The sequence below is a fragment of the Seriola lalandi genome, unplaced genomic scaffold (genome assembly GCF_002814215.2).
Source record: "Seriola lalandi dorsalis isolate HSWRI2012SDOR001 ecotype SW California unplaced genomic scaffold, Sedor1 jcf7180002054861, whole genome shotgun sequence".
NCBI classification, from domain to species: domain Eukaryota; kingdom Metazoa; phylum Chordata; class Actinopteri; order Carangiformes; family Carangidae; genus Seriola; species Seriola lalandi.
In genome coordinates this window covers 502457-524849 of record NW_019525414.1, presented here as the reverse complement: position 1 = coordinate 524849, position 22393 = coordinate 502457, and the positions used below count along the sequence as shown (strand labels likewise).

The following is a 22393-nucleotide window of genomic DNA, read 5'->3' as shown; positions in this document are numbered from 1 at the left end:
GTGTTTTTAAACATGCAACCAAAATGGTTTCTAGTACACAAGACGCACAAGTCACCGCCACACTACTGTATTTCACTTTTAATGCCTTTATTTTGGAAGATATTATGGCATTTTCGCTTCATCAAACAGTATGGTGTGTGTGTGAAGAGACAGGGAGATGGGAGAGAAGTGGGAGAGCTGACTTTGTCACATGAGGTCATCAGTCAGGTTTGAGAGCATGATGTTATGAGTTCATGGTATGTGCTGTAGCTTGCTGAGCCTCCATAATGCCCAAGTCCCAGACTGTTCTGTGGCTTGTCTGACTGCCACAAGTACATCTCATGGGTGGGAAATGCTGGCTAAAACCTACAAATATAAAACTATTTCAAACTGCCAGTCAGTTTAACCACTCAGTAGTGGGATTGTCATTAAATAAGTGGTATATTATTTTTTTTAATCTTTTTTTATTAGTTTAGATTTCCAGGTGCCTACTTTTACCCAAAAATACAGTTCAAAAACATTGGACAAACAACATCATTAGAAACCATTAGAAAGATCCAGCATGGCCGAGGTTAAAGTCTCCTTTTTGAGGTTTCATGCCTGTCTCTTTATATCAAATCATAATATTTAGAATAATCACAGCTATAACTGCTTGTTTTCACCCTAATCACTCCTCCAAAAGTCACCAAAAACTCAGCAGGGGGTCCAGCTCACCTGAGGGAACACAAACCACAACCTGCCCATCCAAACATGTCCATTAGCCACATATTGAGGCTAAAATGTTTTTATAGACTTAGCTATAAACAAGCAACGTCATCTTGAAATGAGGCTGTACAAGGATAGTGTATAATAATTCCGACATTGCATTTTCTGTAGTCCTTGAACTGTAGGCTTCAGAGCAGCAATAAAATGAGAATTATTGTTGGTAAATATGGATCTAGTTTCATCTTCACTCATAAGACAGATTCAATATTAGCTTCAATGTTTCGTGAAGATTGATGTTTCTTTGATTTAATGGTGCACTTTTAAACTTCACATTTGGACTTTCAAGGAAGAGTACCATTTAAGTTTTGATTTCATGTACAAAATATTCTAATCTTTTTGCCTAACATATGAAATGTATTTCATATAAGGAAAATCTTTGACTCATTGTTAATTCTTGGTCTTCACTTCAGTTGTAAATACAAAATTAAGATAAAATAGAGCAGACGGCTGAACAGTAAAACATGTTTAAGCGATAGGAAAAGCATTGCACGGTGTGAAAGAGCTGCAACTTGTAAATGTTGCTCACTCATGCAGCTGTATATCATGTAGGCTTCACATTACAGAGGAAGGGCTGCAAGTTTCATTCTTACAGCAGATACACACCAACCATCCAGGGCCCTGCTGAATGCAGCCAACTAACTACATTCTGACACTTTCTCTTCATGCCTTCTGCTGTTTGTTGGCAGCCAAATAAATGAATGCTGATTCACTAAACGTGATTGTTAGCTAACAGAGGTACATTATATCGACCATAAGAATCGTAAACCACGATTGCATGCTCCTTTCACTTTATACCCTGTGATAATAATTTCTCCACAGGATATGAAGATCTTCTGAACTAGTTGTTTATTAGCAGAAAGAGTTTTATCATGAGTGGAGAGATGGGAATTCAGAAATTTGAAGAGGTCAGTTTGTGTAGTGGTACAAAAGGAGGGAGTAACTGTACGAAGAGATCCTCTAATAGAAAGTACAATAAACCAAACTGCATGTCACAAAATCAGTCGCATGACATTATTGTCATAGGCAAGCAAGGCAACTGTATATTGGTGGTGTTCATCGAAGCAGTGGGAAAATTATAAATATGAAAGTTTTTGGTGGTGAAGCTGTCTTATTTTTCTGGCTGTATGCCTAACTCAGCTTTGTTTAGTAGTGGTGGAGTATACTGTCCGTCAAACTCTTTTGTAGTTAACACTATAGTACCTGTTTTTAAAGGGAAATGTTAAACTCACTTTCCATTGAAGAGTCTAAAGGTAGTCATGATTAAGTCTAAAAATGTAATCTTATAACTCTAGTATCTAGTGGAGTTTACTTTATTATTTCAGCCATGACAGACAGCAGCACTGTCCTTGCCTCTACCACGAGTTTCCCCCCCAAAGCAGTCACAGTTGTGTATGAAATCTGGTGTTTGTCCATTGAAAGTTTCCAATAGAGCATGGTAAGTCACAGCCAAGAGGCCAATCTTAGGAATTTGAGAACTTTCAGCCAGGTACAATGCTTTTATCCAGATACAGGAAATGGAACTATTATACGCTTACTGTAAAGTGGTATTTCAGGCAAATGTGTATGATCTATGTCCCAACACTGCTATATATATATATATATATATATGTATGTATATATATATATATATGTATATATATATATGTATATATGTGTGTGCATGTTTTTGTTTCACATGTCAACAGATCCATATTTTCTTCTCTCTCTTTCTCAGGAGCTGGAGAGTCAGGAAAGAGCACCATAGTGAAACAGATGAGAATCCTACATGTCAACGGCTTCAATGCAGAGTGAGTGTGATATGAGTTGCTGAACATGAGTGCACATCAGAAGTAGGGTTTATTCAGTATCTGCTGAGTGAATCACCTGTGCCCCGGCTGAATCTGCACCTCCTCACAGAGACCGAAGTAACAGTGTGTTTGGCAAAACTCTGCCATCGACATTGAAGCTAGTCAGACTGCAGAGCAGAAATTGATGTTTGACCCTCTGCAAAAGAGGCAAAGTCAAGCCTAGAGCATTGAAGTTATGTATTTAACATATATCAGTATTGGCACGAAGAGATGATGGACAATTTGTCACATACACACTTGTTTTTGGCTTCTATTCAGTGAGCTAATCCCTGTGGTGCTAGCTTCTATATTGTTATATATACAATATAGTCCAGAATAAAACTAGCCGCTGGAATTATTTTTCCAGATACTATTTTTCTCACGTCATTAGAAGACATACCGCTTCTAGACGTCCCACTGTTTTTGCTTAATTGATTTGTCTGTTTTTGGTCTTCTTTCATTTACAGTTCTTCAAGTTAGTCTGTACACACAACTCTCAAGTGTTTCTTACGAAAGATTACAATTCTGCTGTTTTCTTTTTCTAGCTTTTTGCTTTCCAGATGGCATACTTGAATTGTGCTTGTTTCAGTAGGAAAAACTGAAGTATTCATCTTTGTGTTTGTTTCTGTATGTCAGTGACTTGGCATGTATTGGTCTGGTGGTTGTAATGAGGATGGAATCTTCTTTGCAAGATTAGAAGAGAAAATCAGCACCTTAGGCAGAAAAGAGCGTATGACCCAGCGCGTGACTCCATAACACTGAACTGTGTGTGTGTGTGTGAGAATGTGTGTGTGTGTGTGTGTGTGTGTCAGTCAGTCAATATATGTGTCTGTAGGGGTGGGTAGGTGTCTTCATTGACAAGGCACATAAACAAATCCTGCATCATAATTCTGAGTCTGAACTGTGACATTGTGTTGGATTATCCGGTTGATTATTTTTTTTTTGCGCTCAAATGTAATCTTTCAAATGTGTAACAATGAATCATCTTTGTTTGTGAAGTTCTATTAAAACCAAAACAACAGTCTTGCAGGCTCGTTGCTTGTAGGTCTCCACATGACAAGCATAGTAATACGTTTTAATGAGCCTGGATTCTGAGGCAGAACATAAATTTACTGATTTGAGACTGAAAGAGTTCGGTAACATTAGTGATAAAAGACACTGGGTGAATGTATTGAATGTTGCGGTAACCTTAAGGTCAGAGTAATTGGCTTATGACCGGAAGACTGCTGGTTCCAATTGCTGGCCTGATTTGGAAAAGGACTGAATGACTGACTCAGCTCTCTCTCTGCCAGCTTCATTACTGGAACTGTTAAGTGGTTGACAGTTGAGGCTGTTTTTGTCAAAAAAAGACAGGAGTTTTGAAACATTTTTCATGTTTTTAAGGATCATTTTATTTTAAAACATTTAAAAACATCATTTATGTTTACATTTTTTTTTTACAAGTACATCTTTTCATCAAAACTGTACTGTTTCGCAGATGATTTGTTGGCCAACTTGCAATATCTTGTGGCCCACCGCTGGTTGGGAACCACTGGACTAAACTATTGCTTAGTTAATTGACAAAACAATCGATCCATTAATTGCTAGTCCTCAGTTGCAGCCCCAGGTTGGAGTGCCAGTTTTTGTGCATTCATGGGACATTAGTTCCAGCTTTTTCTTTTTCTGTGCACTTAAATATAATGATCATAAATTTGATCATTTATCATAAGATTAGAAAAAAAATCTATGACAAAAATGTTGTGATATTGATTTCATAAATCGGCTCGTAAGTCCCCGTCATCTTCGTTTACATCTTACTGTTAATTGTCTGCTTTTATTCACCTTAACGTATCACTAGACATGGTCAATGTGACAAACGTGTCCGCTAGTCTTCTTCCCCTCTCTAGCCACACACAGACATCAGTCACACTCTCCAAGCTAGAGAATGCGCACACACACGACCATGTGATTTTTAATGACTATCATGTTGAAAATGTAAACAAGGCCTTCTCAATCTCCCTCCTAACCCAATAAACTCTGTCTTACCCCCTCTTTTCTCTTTTTCTCTCACTCTCTCTTGTGTTTCTTGGTGCACAGTGACCTCTCAGGCTCTGTTACTATTTGTCAATGAGTATTACACAAATTATATTTACGTCTGTGTGTGTTTTTCAGTCCAATACATACAATTATTGTAGTGGGAATATAACAACACACTGTAGTTTAATTCAAGCCCTTCTGGACCAAATTCTGAACCAGTTCTGTGAAGGAAATAAGTTGTGACTTGTGAATTTGGTTTGTGCCTTTCTTTTTTTTGTCAAAGCTACAATTTCTAGTAATTGGAATATTATACCTCTTGTTTTTATGTTCATGTTATTAATTCATCTGCGAGAGAGCAAATGTTGTGACAGGTCTCTATAAAAGGCGAAAACAGGCTTATTGTAGTGTAGCTTCATGGCAGCTTGGCCCATGAAGGTATATTTGCCATGTGTGTATGCACTCAGTATGAGAGTTTGGGCTATTGAGTAAGTACAGTGCTGTTTGAGACAGTGTCCAACTGTAGTGATTGCTTCATTTGTCTGTAGTTGACAACATTGATATGTCTGCTTCTGCATGTCTAAACTGCTACTGCAATTACTCCCCTTGTATGAGGTACAAATTGGCATGACTGCAACTAGTGTGACTGTAACAAAACAGCACCCCCCTATGGACAATCTACAGCTTGTTAAATGTAAGTGAGTGAGTTAGAAACCACTTCCATCTCATGTGTCATGCAGCCCTCACCTGGACTGTTATAACAATTACCCCCAAATAGATTTTACCTGTTAGGTGAAGGTGTGGAACAATTGTGCAGTCTTCGTCTTCAGTAATCAAACAGATGAGCATGGAAATCGCATCGGTCTAAAGAAATGAATCAACCAAGTTTAAATTGGCAGCGGTCTCTCAGTTATCTGTGTATAGATTTGGAGCAGTGCAGTAGCATCCCTTGTCAAAAAGTAAAACTGGCACAGAACAAAGAGGCCCATCTCGCCCTTTGTCACTATTGTAAACACAATGTGCTGTTGTCCTGGCAGGCTCAAGGTGAAAGATAGACCAAGTGGTCCTCTGCTTGCCTTTATTAGATTCATTTCTGTCAGAGAGACCAAAAGTACAAGGAGCTATCCTTCACACAACACAGACATAATTTCTCTACCACACGTGCCAATGAAGGTCTGTTTGTCCCTCCCACATCATAAACAAACTTCATGCAGCGCGCTGGAGTTTACCATGTCATGGTAACATGGAACTCCCTCCCTTTACCTTTGTTTTAGTCGACTCAAACATTATTTGCTAACTAAACTACACTTGTATGTGTTAAAGAGAAGATAAGCAGTAGTGATAATGTAAGCGCTGTGTCCTTTATGATGCCTGTAAATCACATTTTAGTTTTGTCCTAACCATAGATGTCAGTTTGAGAATGATGAGTGGTAGTGACGGTGCACTGTGATCAACATTATGCAATCAATAGTAATTTTATTTTAAATCATGTAATTAAGTGTGTTTTACTTATTGCTGTCAGATTGTTATTCTCACTCTGCATGAACAGGAATTTATTGGAAACCGTCACACTTATACAGATTTATTGTTATTGTAATATTCCGTAGTGTCTTGTTCTATCTGCAGCTACATATTGGTGCAGTTTTACTCTGAGTTTGGACAATTTGGCTGCAATAAAATCATTAGCAGATATTTATTATACCCAGAACTGGTAAGAAATACAAATACAAAGAAAGACTAAGATCCTAAAAAACTGATGTAAGATCTCTGATGTTTATGAAAGCGGTGAGGCTGAATGAAAACAGTGCATTTTGCGGGCCAAAACAACGAGCTGAAAGACGCCCCCTTTCACATGCAAGTATTTTTTTCACCCCTTGTTCATATGAAAATATTTATCATAGTTGAGTTTTTTAAATTGATTTACAAATGTGTTTTTATGTTAATATTTCCTTCTTCCAGCTGCTGAAATGTTCTCTCTTCTGTGACATAAGTAATTTAAAGACAGATTTAAATTAGATATGAATTCATTTTTCACTCTTTTTGACATTGTATAGTTTAAATCAGGGTTTCCCTTCCTCTTCCAACACACGGCCCACTTGAAAATCTGAAAACTCTTTGTAGCCCACATCCGATCTCAGTCTTTCTTTATTACTTTCTTTATTTTGTATTTCTTACCTTTAGTCTGACTCTGTATGTTACTGCTGTGCAGCAATAATCCCTGACATGATTGTCACTGAAGCTTTTTACCTGTTTCAGAGAGAAGAAGCAGAAAATTCAGGACATCAAAAATAATATTAAAGAGGCTATTGAGGTAAGTGGTTGTGTTGGTGTAATTGTTGCTTATAGCACATGAAAACATATTTTTACTTGGGTTAAAAGAACTGTTGAGACATATGAGCAGATAAAGTAAACAGTCCTCTTTTTCATTTAAAATTCAAAATCTTATTCATCTGCCATCTGTCTGTGATCCATTTAAATAAATGTGTTCTGTTTGGTTTTGTATATTTGTGACAGACCATAGTAACAGCTATGAGCCACCTGACACCGCCAGTGCAGCTGGTGAGCCCAGAGAACCAGTACCGCATCGAATACGTCCTCAACCTCGTCAACCAGAAGGACTTTGAGTTTCCATCAGTGAGTAGTACAATATCAGACTACACACACACACACACACACACACACACACACACACAATCATCGCGAAATAACTTTTCCTCAATAGAAATATAAGACATGGTCGATACAACGTCGATAGAACTCATTCATCCATGTTTTGACAGAAAACACGAACAGCCAATGATAATGAGAATAGCGTTGCACCAAATCAATCATGTCGCTGGAATAGATTTACATCCATGTCAGGTTAGGTGATTGCACACAGGACAGAGCGTTGGAGTAGCAGCCGTTACCGGCACACGCGCTAATGTTTGCCGTGCCCACCTGTACGTCAGGTGGGAGAGAGATAAAAGAGAAAATGACGGCAGAAAATGTTAAAGAAACTAGAGCGACAGTGTTACCGAAGAAGAAACCCAAACGGCCACTGCCCAAGGCTCAAAGGACGCTGATATGGTTGAAAAGAAGGGTCGGAGGAATTCTGTAGTGTGGAGATACTTTGGCTAATTAAAGTCTGATAAGAAGCAGCGTAGCATGCGCTGCAAACTGTGTCGAAAACATGTTCCCACAAAGACAGGTAATACCACTAATGTGTTATATCATCTGAAGTAGTTCCATCCTCTAAGAGCACGACAGTGCAAACCTTTACAGTCCAAGAAGAAGCTTTTGATGGTCAGAGTTAAGATTTTAGTTTATAGTATATACCTTTTTCATTTATTTGAAATACAGTAATATAATATTCTACAGTGTATTTGTCATGTTCAACTTCTGACAGAAAATAAGTAAGATTTAAACCAAAATGAACCTTTATGATATCTTCACATCTCACTCCGGACACAGAACCAGGTGAAGTAAAGATAACTGAAGATTACTGACGACAACTATCATTGAACTTTACTGTAAGTGCAATAAAATGTAAAAGGCCTATACGAACTTTATCCAAATACCTGTTTAACAAGCAACAGAGAAAAGAGATATTTTCATCTGTTTCCTCCACCGAGTCCCGGTGTCTTTTACAAAACAACACAGCACTGGTTAAGCTAATAACGAACTGGAAGGAAACGCTACAACGAAAGCTGTCTGTAACTGATTATCTTATTATTGTTGTAAACTGAGCGACTGCTGGCTGTAACTGGCTGAAACAAACCAGAACAATCAATTCAAATCCTGTTCTGAATTTATTCACTTTTATATAAAAAAAAAAAAAAAAAAAAGAACCAGTGATATTCTTAGCTGAATCAATAAGTGTATGAATAAGATAAAGATAAAATCAGCTGGTTAATATCTGACTTTGGGAGGATGAGCACATCACAGTTCAAATCCCTTCACTCTAAGTCTTGTTTAACAAGTGTTATATTGTTATTATTATCTTTTATGGCACACAGTGAAATCAGTCACAAACATGTGAAAGATTACTTCATATGTAAGTATTGTCTGTTCATTAGTAGACTTAGCTTTTTACTATCTTTTGTACTTGTCGCTGATAAATACTCTCATAAAGTCATAAAGTTGTTGCTGCTGCCTGAGAATTTACACTGAATAAGTGTTTCAGAAAATGTCTAACCCAGAATCTGTCTTATTGATCATGCCACAGTGTAAATTGTAAACTTACTCTTACTGACCACTCAAAGAGCTTTACAATACTCGCCACATTCACCCATTCACTCACACATTCATACATCACAATCACACACTCTTTTTTGAACAACTATACCATGTTTGAATCTTCAGCCCATTTATCACAAACCATATAAACCCTCCTGCTGACTATTTTCAAAAGTCAACCCTTATTTTTAACTAACCGTCTGGCAACCTTCTATTTGAGTGCATCTCAGTGCAGTATGAAAATCATGCTTGAAACATGTTGTCCGTGACATTCGTAACAGTGTTTTTGTGAGATTTATTTTGGTTGTCAAAGTCAAAGTATCATGGCGTTTGAATGCAGATGGAAGTGTGGATTAATTTGATGAGTTTCCAACTGTGGCACGTCCTTGTGGGGGAACCAGAGACATAGGAGCCAGCAATTTAAGCAGTATTGCTTTCTCATCCTCTTTTTGTTGTTGCTTTTTTAAAATTTTCTCATAATGATCATTTTTAATTAATCAATTATTGATTCAGTTTTTTAAAAAGTCATGATGAAGTCTGAAAAACCCTGGTGCTGTACTGAGCTAGTATAGTAAGTCCAGTATGTTGTGATTAGTATTAAATGAGCATTGTAAAAACACTGACCCTTAAAACTTCATATTTATAGAATCCATGCATCGTGCAAGAAGAGTATTTTGACTTGCCTGCTAATTAATGCATTTATTTGTAACTGTGTAACAAGCTAATTAGCACTACTGCTTATGTTTAATGTATGATGGTGATTGTGGAGGTACATCAGGCAACTAAAGTGCCTCTTGTTTCTTCTCACACAGTCATAGATGCCGGCCTTCAGCAGACAGGGTCAGCTGCAGTGACTCTGTTGATGCTGCACTCCGACCTCCTGATGGGGAGTGATAGTGTCAGATCTCACATTGGAGAATTGGGGTTTGCATGGGCGCCCAGTCCAATAGGTTAATTAAAGACATTTTCTAAGTTTAGTGGCAACATGAAGCAACTGAGGCAAACAAGGATGTAGAACTGCAACGATAAGACAATTAATTGATTAGTCAGTGGACAGGAAATTAATCAGTAATTACTGTGATAATTGATAATCGTTTTATACTTTTTTTTTTTTTAAAAATCAAAAATGCCAAATATTGGCTGGATCCACCTTCTTAAATGTGAGACTTGGTGCTTTTTTTGTCACACTGATGTAAATTAAATATTTTTGGGTTTTGTACTATTGGTCAGATAAAAGAAAAAAAAAAACCTCAAGATGTCGCCTTTGGCTGTGGGAAATTATAACAGCCATCTGTCAGTATTTTCTGACCTTCAATAGACAAAGCGATGAATTGAGAAAATAATAGGAATATTAATCAATAATGAGAATAAACGTTAAATGTAGCCCTACAGGGATTTGTGGTTTTAATCTTAGAATAAATGTACATCTCTTCACCACAACCCAGCCAGAGCAGCTTAACAGAAGAACCTGTCTTTACATAAATACAACTTTTTACACACAGGTCAATTGTAGAGATACAGGAATGAAAACGAGAAAGAGAAATGTTGTAAATATTTGTTGAAAAAAAGAGTGAATTGTAAAGCTACTGTCATGTTTCAACTTTGACCCACGGTATGTTCTATAAGTGAGAGCATTAAAAGTTTTACAGTGCAGTGGATGGTTATGATTGACAGGTGCGTTAATGATTGGCTTACATCACATGAATGATTGTGTTCATTTGTAAAACATAATGATAAACAACAGATAAATAAGACCAAGAAGAGGAGAAAAATCCCCTATGAAACATGAAGAAAAAGTTACTGATGGAGGATAATGATCCATTCTATTCCACAGAGGGGGGGGGGGGGATCATACTCAGTGACACCTCACAAATCTGATTTTCTCACATGGGACGCTCTCTTCAGCCACAAGATCGCCGCTGTCTCCTGCTGTCGGGAAACAATTGTTTGTTTACAGTTGCTTTTGGGCTTTACTTGTTTGGTTGGTTGAGTTGTTTATGGCACAGCACAGTTTCTGACTCTGTGTGTGTGTGTGTGTGTGTGTGTGTGTGTGTGAGAGAAGAGAGAGAGGTGGGTGTGTGTGTGTGAGAAGAGAGAGGTGTGTGTGCGCTCACAGGCGTCAAAGGGCAAATCACCACTTGAGTCTTTTATGCTTTAGTAACATTGCATAACGTCCTACACAGGATTAGACACAGTAAAATGATCTGTTTTATTTTAAATTGATTTAAATGATATAAGGTGTGTAAATATAAGAGTGATACAGAAGGAGAAGAAGGAAGTATTCAGTGTTTGCCTTACATTAGGACAGTTCATGGACACACTGACTACAGAGTTCCTGTTAATTACCTTAAACATAGAAGACACTGCTGAGTCACTCTAAAAGGCTGTGTCTTTACCTTTCCTTCAAAATACCTGTTACTTGGTTTTAAGGCCACAGATAATGATTACTATTGATTATGTATTAATCTACAAAAAGAAAAGAAAAGCAAAAAAAATTCTCATATTTGAGGAACTAGGAAATGTTTGCTGTTTTTCTTAATAAATAACTTAAATGTTCAATCGTTCAAATCAAATTCAATCAAATTCTTGATTATATATGGATTAATAGACTAATCATTTCAGCACTATGTGGATTTTTTTGACTGATCACATCTTTAGTAAGTGTTCAGAGTTAACACACACTAAGCAATGATGCACCAGTTAAACACAATCTGGACAGGATGAGATTGAATGGAGCAGGTCAGATAGGTACATAGGTACAGCAGGTACATTTCAGTGATATTTTTAAGCCTGATGGGATTATGTTATTACAGGTTAAAAATGTAATATAATACGAACCGAACAAACGTCCTCAGTTTCAGAAGGACCGTCTGTTTGATCCACGTTACATATAGTCACATTGCAACGACAGTATCCATGAATACTATAAAGATTCATTCAGTAAAAAATTCCAGCACACACAAGGGGTCATTTATTAATAATCATACATGATTACAAATCTGCAAGCGATGCATTTCTCAATGAGCCACAACAGGTGTTATTTTAGATTCTTGTGGTTTTCAACAGCCTTTAGTCAGTGGCAAATCACATGACACATGTTTACATTTCTAAATTCCTAATCTAATGTACTTATCAAATACAATATACAATTCATATTAATCTACATCATACAATAATACAATAATATCAAGGTAACAGAAAAAGTCCAAGACCTGTGTGTTTTGACCAGCAGTAATATCAAGTTATCACCACATTACAGTTATGTGAGTTTATTCTTTCAGCTTCTCCACACATAAAGCTGCACATCAAGACCTTTTGTGTGTCAAATAAAATGTGCTTGTATCATCAAATACCAGAAACTGTCACATATCCTAAGCTGGTATCAAATGCATCTTATTGAAACATATTCTTTGATCAGTTGTTGATCTAAATCCATTTTCAGCGTTTAACACTAATCACCACAGACATTTGTCTTATTTTGTTAAATGAAAAAAAAAGGATTTTAGAATAACACCAAAATTCAGAGGTTTTATTGGCACCACCATCTACTCTGTACATTTTCTTCATGATGCAATTAAAAACATCTTAAATATATGTAGTATATTGTATACCAGGACTCATTTAATTTCACTTCCCTTTCTGAAGAATTTGAATCCTGCAGTTGTGACTGTGTCCTTTATTGTGATGATGGTTTCTCGCACGCTGTTAACATACACTCCTGTGTGTGGCACATACTGTGGATGTGTGTTGTTATACCTGCCCATGTGTGCTGCTAGGATCACTGAGTTCTCAGCAGCTTTCTAACATGATTGATGTGAAATCTACAGAGGACACCTATGGTTCAGTCAGCACAAAGAATGTAAGAAGTGAAGTGGTTAATCCATACTGTGTCCCAGCATGTCAGTGCGTCTGTCTATAGTGAGGCGCTCTTTCCCTCCACCACTATTGACGCTTACAGACGTATACAGGCATCGCCCAAGCACAACGTACACTGCATGTGGTGTCAACAGAAACGAGCGCCATGTGCCCTCGGACACGCACCGTGGACGACAGACATCCGCGGCCTCTTTTCTAACTTCTGTCATATTTGGTATAAAATGCACAGTTAATAATACAGAACATCTCCTGCTTGTAGGAACTCTTTCCTTCTTTAACTGAGCAGATGAACTGTCAGCTGACAATATTTAATCAAACATTTTGTACTCACGACCCAGTATGTAATGTAACCGTTCCATTCCCTACAACCAGACAGATCTGACTGTGCTTTTTGTGATTTAATCTTAACCAAGTTTTCGACCAGTGCATCAGGTGTCAGCTTGGCAAATGCACCCAAACAAGAATGAATATGTTAACTCTTCAGTCTCTGCCTGCTGTCATTAACATATTTCTGTGTTCTCCTCAGGAGTTTTACGAACATGCGAAGACACTGTGGCAGGACGAGGGGGTCAGGGCGTGTTACGAGAGATCCAACGAGTACCAGCTGATCGACTGTGCACAATAGTAAGTAACTACCTTCCACTGCGGCTTCATGGTCACGTTCCTTTTTCCCCGAGGTGCAAATCTATTAGGCAGACTCATGCAATACAGAATGCTCCAACAGTCTTTATGAGGCTCATAATCAGTTTTTATTGACCCTGTTTCTAAGAGGTGTTGATTCAGCTCAGGTCATTTTTGAAGGAAGTTGGTGGCATTATATTGGATTTAGGGGTGCAATTAATTAATTAAAACTAATTAATTTGTATTTTCAATTAATCTGCTTATTATTTTCTCAACCATTTTCTCAACCAGTCTATAAAATGTGATATGATATGGTGTCCTAAGCCCAAAGTGAAGAAGGTGAAGACTAACAGTCCAAATCCCAGTTCACTATCACATAGCACAAAGAAGAGAGGATCAGCTGACCCTGGACCACATTCTAACAGAGAGACTCTAAATATGTGAACACTTGAGAAAACATTAGATGTAATGTTAGTTAAAAATCTAATGTATCAATGTTTTTTTTTTCTTTATGTGAAGAACTTGAGTAAGTTTCCCCCCCGTGAGTTCTTTTGTCTCACAGTCATTATTGTGAAATAATAAATATTATTTAATATGCTAATATTTAGTGGCAAAATGTACTCGCTTTTATTATTTGGTTCGTGTTGGTTCACACTGCCAGATTACAAGTAAACCAGGGCAAAGTCACATGGACTTTTCTTTCATGCTAGTAGCACCTGAGCAGATAGCAGATTGATGTGCACCATGTGGAGACTTCACCACTTATATGTTAGGAAAGGAAACCATTTTTTAAGTCTCTGTGTTGTTTCTTGTTACTTGTACGGTTTTGTTTATTTCATATTCAAATAACATATTATAGATGTAAACGTTCAACAGCTTTACCGTACTGTGTCCTTACCAGATAAATTCTTAGTACTAAATAGTTTATGCACAGTCACAAAGGTGCTGTAAGATTTGGCTCTTCAGTAACAGCCACAGGATACCACTACAAGCTTAACTAACTAACGTCAGAGAAATGACTTCAGTCTCTATGCGTACCAAATGTTATTTACAGTGAAAATTGGTTCACTGGAAAAGTTTCTTCTGTGTGATTCCTTCCTGTATAAACATTAACAACACGTATGGAGTAATCCTAGCAGATAATCTGGGCCAAGTTGGAACATTTAAAAACCAGTTGAAGCAAAATGTTGAGGCTCTATTGATGTGTGTGTTCAACATCTCACACACATCTGACAGTTTTGTCAGATACAGTTGCAGAATTATGCAGTAGACAGTACATTATGAGCTATTAGCTAGGACCAACACTGCCACCTTTCTTTAAAACCTCTTCCTCTATGTTTCTCCCAGCATCTTTCAAACTCTACATTTTAGTTGTCATATCTAAATCATACATATGTGTTTTTGACTGCAAAAGAGCATATTGAATGTGTTTTAACAGATCAGAGTTGATTGCAACTAGCACACTGATCCTCAGTTATCATTTCCAAAGCAAAAAGAAAAGAAAGATTGTTGTGACATAGTTTTCATGTAACAGCAGCAGTTTGTAGTGTTTTGGAGCAAACATGGCTGAGGTTGAGTCATCTGCAGATCTGAGGATGTTTAAAGGAGGTGGACGGGTGGTGTTAGAGGAGGATACCTTTGCTCACATGTGGACTATGAGTCCAAAGCCTCAACAGCTTTTTGCTAGTAAATAACTCTCAGTTGATATTATTTGCATTTATTTTGGCACTTTAGGTTGGTTTTGGTCTTTTTAAAAAGTTTACATGAGGAGAAATTCCCCCCCTGGTGGTCGAGATGGTACAGCCCAGTCGCCTGTTCCTTCCCTCTTCTTGCTCACACATCCAGAAAAAACACAAACTCATCCTTCTCTTGCTTTTCTTCTTCTCTTCCTCTGTCTTCCTTTTCTCCATCTCCATCTGTCTGTCTGTCTGTCTGTCTCTCTTCTTTCTGGAGCTACTCCAGCCGCACTAGATCGGGAGCTGATAAACTATTAATAGCACCTGTGGTTGGGTCTCCATGGTAACCATGCTGGAGGCCAGGGCGCTGGGGAGCTATTTTTGAAATCTGCTATGTAATGTCAGACAGACGCCACTACACTTTCATTCTCTGTCTGTCCCTCTCTCCTTTTTCTTCCCCTCCTTCACATTCACTCCTCATGCACTCTTGTCTCTCCTCTCTGTCTTCCCACGTTCACTTGCTCTGTGCACATGAGTTTTTCCTCTGACCATCTCCATTCCCTTCAGTTTCTTTTTGGTTTTCAGTCATTTTCACAGATTTTGGGAAATATGCCCTCAGATCGTCTTACTGTTGTGAGATGAGAAGTTCACTGCTCAGTTCCTCACCTGTTTTACATGTGATACTCAGAGTGGTCAGGATCATTGAATGTTTCTTAGTCATGTCTCGAGTTGTAACTGTTTTCAGGTTTTTTGTCTGCAAACCACTGTATTATGTCTTGATTGTGAGCCAATCAGGTAGGAGAGCTGGATTTTATATTTGTACACAAATAAATAAAAGTCATGTAGTAAGTCTGTAATTTTTGGACAGGTGTACAGTCACTTCTACCTATATTTACTCCCTTCTGTCACACGTGCTGATGCTTTTTGACATATTGGATGAAGGCTTTAGTGTTTTCCCTGCATATTGAAGGAAAGCGTGAAGGGAGAGTGCCACTGCCTTGAAGGTTGCCTGCTGAGCAAAACATGGTATAATTTATGTTGGTTTAAGTGGAGAGTTTCAGTCACATTGTCAAAATGTTGTGTTTTAGCCCTTTCCAATGTGTCATGTAGAACCTATGTGGGAATACAGCTGCTGTATTTCATATGATATCCCAGCTGAGGTGTTAAGTATGAATGAACATTTTATTTAACCTTTTTACTAGGACACACATGATGCATGGTTGTTAAAGGGATGATGCTTATTGCAGAGAAGTCCATTGTCATGTTAAGAGCTTGCTTTTAGTTTTTATTCCTCTCCAACAGTCAGACTCACAGCCATATTGTTCAGAGGTTGTCTGTCCGTTTCATTCTCATGGACTAATTATCTCAATAACACCTTGACAGAACTTCTTCAAATTTGGCACAATCATCACTAGGACTCAAAGATGAACTGATTAGATTTTGGGGGTCAAAGGTCAAGGTCACGGTGACCTCTCAAAACGCAGGTTTGGCCTTGTGAACACAATATCTCAGTAATGACTTGAGGGATTTTCTTCACATTTAGCACAAACGTTCACTCGGACTGAAGGACAAACTGATTAGATTTTGGTGGTGAAAGGTCAAAGGCCAAGGTCATTGTGACCTCACAAAACACTTTTTAGCCATTACTCAAGACTTTACAGCAATTTTGACAAAATGAAAAATGGTTCATATTTGATATGACTCTGGATAAACAGGGATGTAACCTGAAACTTGTCTGAGTGGAGGAGGCAGACGACCATGAGGGGGTGATTCTAGTTTGTTACTGATTGTTATGCCTGAACACATCTGTACAAGTCCTCAACCATATGAAGCAGTTATTTGATCAGTAATGTCATCTGAGTAATAGTGTCTCCTCTTCTATCTCTTCAGCTTTCTAGACAAGATTGACATTGTGAAACAGAGTGATTACACTCCAACAGATCAGGTGGGTGAAGTTCTGCAACCACAAAGTTAATATGACCTACTCTTCAATATATGTATGCCTACTCTTCCCATAGAGGCATTTCAGTAGTCAGAAATTTAATAGGATACACCCATGTTTGAGAGTGAAAAGGACCAGAGTTGAAGATTGATCTTGATCGATGTTGTGCTTTTGTTTTCAGTTGAAATTTTTGACCTGCAGCAGAGCAACATTGCTTCTTTATGTTGTTATTTTCAGTTCCAAGTTTGTCAGAATTGTCCAAACCATCAAAGTTGAGTCTCATTTAGTTACTCTAACCAACCTGCCCTGTGCAAGTCCGGAAATGGAGACAGAAAATAAAAACATCTTGTGTCCCATTTTCTTGAAGCTTTTCACCCTGACCTAGAAAACAAGTCCAGGACACAGGAGTGATTTGTGAAGTTTAATGTTTTCTTCAAATTTTGAAGTGCAAGCTTTCAAAATCCTATAAATCCTTGTCACCAGGATTTGCTGCGGTGCAGAGTACTGACTTCAGGGATCTTCGAGACAAGATTCCAAGTGGACAAAGTTAATTTCCAGTAAGTAAAACCATAAAGAAAAGGCCACCAATTACTAGTTTATGATGATTTTTAACAAAGTTTCTCCAAACGATGGTGGTGTTTCACTAGTGTCTCTTATTTGATGTACACAGTATGTTCGATGTTGGGGGTCAAAGAGACGAACGCCGGAAATGGATTCAGTGTTTTAACGGTAACTTCTGTTAATTTCTGCTTCCTCTCGCTGCACTTAGCTCATATCTTTGTCCCTAACTGTTTATCTTTCCCTCTCTCATGTCCTGTCAGATGTAACAGCCATCATTTTCGTGGTGGCCAGTAGCAGTTACAACATGGTGATCAGAGAGGACAATCAGACAAACCGATTACAGGAGGCTCTCAACCTCTTCAAGAACATCTGGAACAACAGGTGAAGAGAGGCAGATGCTGTCGGCCTGTTGTCTTCTGCCGATCTGTAGCAAAGATGGTTGGAAAACTGTCTCTTGGAAAGTGTGTTCCCATGGACCCTCAGTTTTAAAGCGATAAGGAACTCTATTTGTAGATACTAAATCAGACACATTTTTGTAACTACAGACAGATGATGGTTATTGACCAAGCTAAGTGTCAAGGCTGGTAAACCTTTTATGAATCAGCTTGCTTTTTCTCATGAATGATTGAATAACCAAGTGCAGCGGTTCCCTAGCAACAAACACAGTGTAAGACCAATCAAAGATGGATCATGTACTTTTATTTAGAGGTTCCAGCAAATAAAAGTTCGGACTATCTGCGGACACCCTTGGCTTGAATACTGCCTGGTTTAACGGCGCTGATTTTCGGCACACGGACTGAAAAAACTGAGCTAGGCGACTAGTTGACAAACTAGCTAGCGGGCGGCTAGGCTAACAGCAGATGCTAAAGTTGCAGAATGGCAGAAAATGACCAAGATCTTTGGCAGCGTACCTCCCACCGCAGCAGACATGGTGGTCATTTAGTTGAATGCTTTTGTCCTTGAACTAAATCAGAATGTATATCACCCATTATATGCCATGGTCCAGTGGAAACGTTCTGAAGTGTTTAGGTTTCTGCAGGACACAGAACAATATTTTGCACACTTTAAGACAGTCTTTATTCTCTAGAAATTATCTTAAAATAAATATAAAAGCAGTTTCTCTTATAGAGTTCTCCCTCACTTTATTTTTGTTTATAATTATTTTGACCAACTCTGTCTCATATCTCTCTTCACACTCAGACACAGTTTGTCTCAGTTTGTGATTTAAATTCAGTGTTTTGTTCTCTGCAGGTGGCTGCGGACCATTTCTGTTATCTTGTTCCTAAATAAACAGGACCTGCTAGCAGAGAAGGTGCTGGCAGGGAAGTCCAAAATCGAGGAATACTTTCCTGAATTTGCTCGCTACACTACACCAGATGACGGTGAGCTGTCTACATCCACATGTTTGACCTCATATGGCCATTCTTTTAGACAGGAGCATGTGAAGTTCACCTTCAATTCTCAGCAATACTGTCCATGTTAGTAGCTGTACCAATACAGCTGCCCTTTTTCCACTTGAGAATATCGCCTTTAAGAAACAGCTCATTTATTTCAGGAAATAATCTAATCATTGTTATTAAAGTAGGGTGACCAGACACCCCAAACTGCCTCAAACTGTCCCAACTGGTGAGTGGTCTCTGAAAAATGTCCCAGTTTTCCATCACTTGTGTTAAATATGTCCCATTTTAAAAGAAATCCTGTGCTTATAACTGTAAACCTGAACCTGCAGAAACATCCCCATGCTTTCAAAAAGATACATCAAGAAAAACACTGATATATCTACTTTTAGTGTCATGTTTTTATCCACTATGAGGCTATTATTAAAACAGCTGTGCACAATTCTTGTCTGGTTATTCGTCCAAAAAACTTGTTCTCTGGGGGACAGTGCTTTTAGTGTCATTGACCACAAGAGGTCATCCTTGATACACACCGGTGAGGTTCGTTTTTCAAATTGTTACATAATTACTCATCATAATATGTACTGAGTAACTAATTTTGAAAACGCCATTTTTCATGAATGATACATTCATGTTTGATCAATCACCTCTTGACGGATTAATTTCATAAAAAATTTGGTCTCATTAGTGTCTCTCTCTTCTTTCAGCAACACCAGAGCCTGGAGAAGATCCACGTGTTACAAGGGCAAAGTACTTCATAAGAGATGAATTCCTGGTAAGTGCATAGGCATGCTTTTGTTCTTAAATAATAACAATGATAATAATAACTATAAAATTCCTGAAGAAATTTTGAATGTGCTTTGCTGCTTGGTGCATATCCATCACACACGTTTCAATCTCTACAGAGGACTTTACTTTGAGTTTCATTCATGTAGAGCATTATCTGAACTCTGACCTCAGTCACTGCAGGTATCCCTCAAAAAAGATCTTTGGCCAAAGTGACCTCACAATGATGATTTCGAACATAAATTTGTCCCCACAACCTTAGCAAGACATGTATACACACATGTACATGCTCAAACAGAAGTTGATCTATAATAAAGCTACCTTGATTTCTCCTGCTAGAACAGAACAACATGGACAACAGTAAAAAATTAGTCAGTTGTGTAAAAGTTTGGGCAGCAACCGTGTGTGTGTGTGTGTGTGTGTGTGTGTGTGTGTGTGTGTGTGTGTGTGTATTGTTTTGTGTAGCAGTAGAGCTGTCTACCACAGAGCCTCCAAAACGTTTGTGTTACCAGGTTGATTTTTTAATAAGATGAATATCCAAAGATGGAGATGGTTTGTGTGTCTGTCAATATATGTGTGTACATATATGTGTACCAAAATGGGTTCTTAACAAAATTGTCCTCACAATCACAGAAAGACATGAACACATACACAGTGCTGATTTGCCTTATAAATGCTCTCATACTTGAGAGTAATAACGGTAAAAGTTAATGAGTCTATTTAGCCAATAAAAATCAGCTTTGTCCATTTCTCCCCGGATCCTGTGTTAGTTGTGTGTGTGCGTGTGTATGTGGGTGGGTGTGGCTGTGTTTGTAAACATCACAGAGATCAAAGAGTCTCTTAATGAGCTGTTTTGAACACCTGTGTCTAGCTGGAAGAGAGAGGCACAGAGCTGACACAGCTGAGTGAGATTTTGGCTCGGTGCCAACAGTACTCCTATCAGAACAATGAGTGCCAGAGAGGGCTGGGTTTGGTCGTTTTGAAGATGTCTCCCCATTCATTCTCTATGGGAGTTTTTCGCTTTTTATCGCCATTTATGTCGCCATGGTTTCTTGAATCACTAAGAAAAGTCATAGCACACTGTTCCCGATCAAGACGCACGCAAAGTTGGACTAGTTACGTGCCAAAATTTCGATACGGAAGATGAATAAGGAACTAGATAATTACTGGAGAAATTTTTAATGTGCCTGCTACTAGGTGTGTGTACTTCACTCCTCGCATTTCAATCTGCACAAAGGATGTTACTTTCAGCTTCATTCATGTCGTAGAGACTTATCCACCTCAGTTACTTAAGGTGTCCCTCAAAAAGCCTTTTGAAGCTGTCACAGCTGGCCAAAATAACCTCACACTGATGGTTTCAAACCCAAATTTGCCCCTAATACCATAGCAAGACATGTATACATGCATGCTATAACACTATATCCCCATATAGATGGCAGCTTTTAAGATCTAACTTTTATGACCTACCTGACCTCTTACCTTTTTGAGACGCTTATTTTGTGTTTGTACTTCTGTGTTTGGCAGTAGGTTTTGTACAACAGAGTAATTCCCTCTTACCATGTTGAGACTTTTATCTTGAAGGTTAATCCAAATTGTGGAGATGGTGTTTGTATGTTTCTGTCAACGTGTGTGTGTGTGTGTGTGTGTGTGTGTGTGTGTGGCAGTAGAGCTGCCCAACAGAACCTCCAGTAAGTTTTTTTACCTGGTTGAGACTTTTATTTTGAAGGTGAATATCAAAAAAGATGGTGTTTGTGTGTGTCTGTGAGGACTGGTCAAAATGACCTCATAATAATGGTTTTTAACCAAAATTGTCCTCACAATTGTAGAAAAAGACATGTACACAGGCGCAAAGAACCACACATCAATATGCACACACAAGTACACTCAAATACACCTTGTTGATTTATCGTATTATTATTTATGTTATCTTATTTAGCTTATTAACTTTGCCAATTTCTGCCCAGTAACACCTGCTCCTGAATTGTATTGCAGTCAGTGGGAGAGGTGGAGGGTACTCCCATCACTTCCTCAAAAACCGTAAAAGATGTCAGAATGAGACCAAAACTGGGTGATGCAGGACAAAACAATTCTCTACATTTTTAATATAAAAATTGTCAATCAAGGTTGGAAATTGTGGTATTTAAAAGGGCTTTAAAGGAGCACTTTTTTTGACAAAAATTTTCAGGGATGGCAGTTAGAGATCGCAGTTAGCTTCGGTTAGTCAAGTCAAGTCAGTTTTTATTTGTATAGCGCCAATTCACAACATAAGTTTTCTCAAGGCACTTTCCAGATAGAGCAGGTCTAGACCTTCTCTTTATAATATTATTTACAGAGACTCAACAATTCCCACCAAGAGAAAGCACTAGGTGACAGTGGCAAGGAAAGACTTCCTTTTAAGAAGCAGAAACCTCGAGCAGAACCGGACTCAGGGTTGGAGGGATAGAGTGAGAAAGAGCAAGAGAGAGCGCAGAGGAAAAGAACAAGAATGTGCAATGATAGCAATATTAATAATAGTGATAGTAATGGCAGTAACAGCAATAGTAATGCAGTGAGTACTGTAATGCTCCTACTGATAAAAATAGTAATGACAGCTAATAACATTAATAATTATCATTATTAATTATATAAAATTTTATTCAGGTTAGCGAGTGGAGCTGTGCCACTGTGTGTGAGAGAGAGAGAGAGAGAGAGAGAGAGAGAGAGAGAGAGAGAGAGAGAGAGAGAGAGAGAGAG

At 38.2% G+C, this 22393-nt stretch overlaps 1 protein-coding gene across 2 annotated transcripts in view; it reads left to right on the top strand.

Moving 5' to 3' along the window:
- gnas (GNAS complex locus) overlaps positions 1-22393 on the top strand; it is a 33361-nt gene that overhangs the window by 3921 nt on the left and 7047 nt on the right. For both annotated transcript variants that reach the window (XM_087179658.1, XM_087179657.1), the window contains 10 exons: positions 2459-2531; positions 6840-6894; positions 7098-7217; positions 13204-13301; positions 16865-16919; positions 17400-17473; positions 17587-17645; positions 17738-17858; positions 18729-18859; positions 19582-19649. In XM_087179658.1, coding sequence (XP_087035784.1) covers positions 2459-2531; positions 6840-6894; positions 7098-7217; positions 13204-13301; positions 16865-16919; positions 17400-17473; positions 17587-17645; positions 17738-17858; positions 18729-18859; positions 19582-19649 — 854 coding nt within the window. The remainder of the gene's footprint in view (positions 1-2458; positions 2532-6839; positions 6895-7097; positions 7218-13203; positions 13302-16864; positions 16920-17399; positions 17474-17586; positions 17646-17737; positions 17859-18728; positions 18860-19581; positions 19650-22393) is intronic.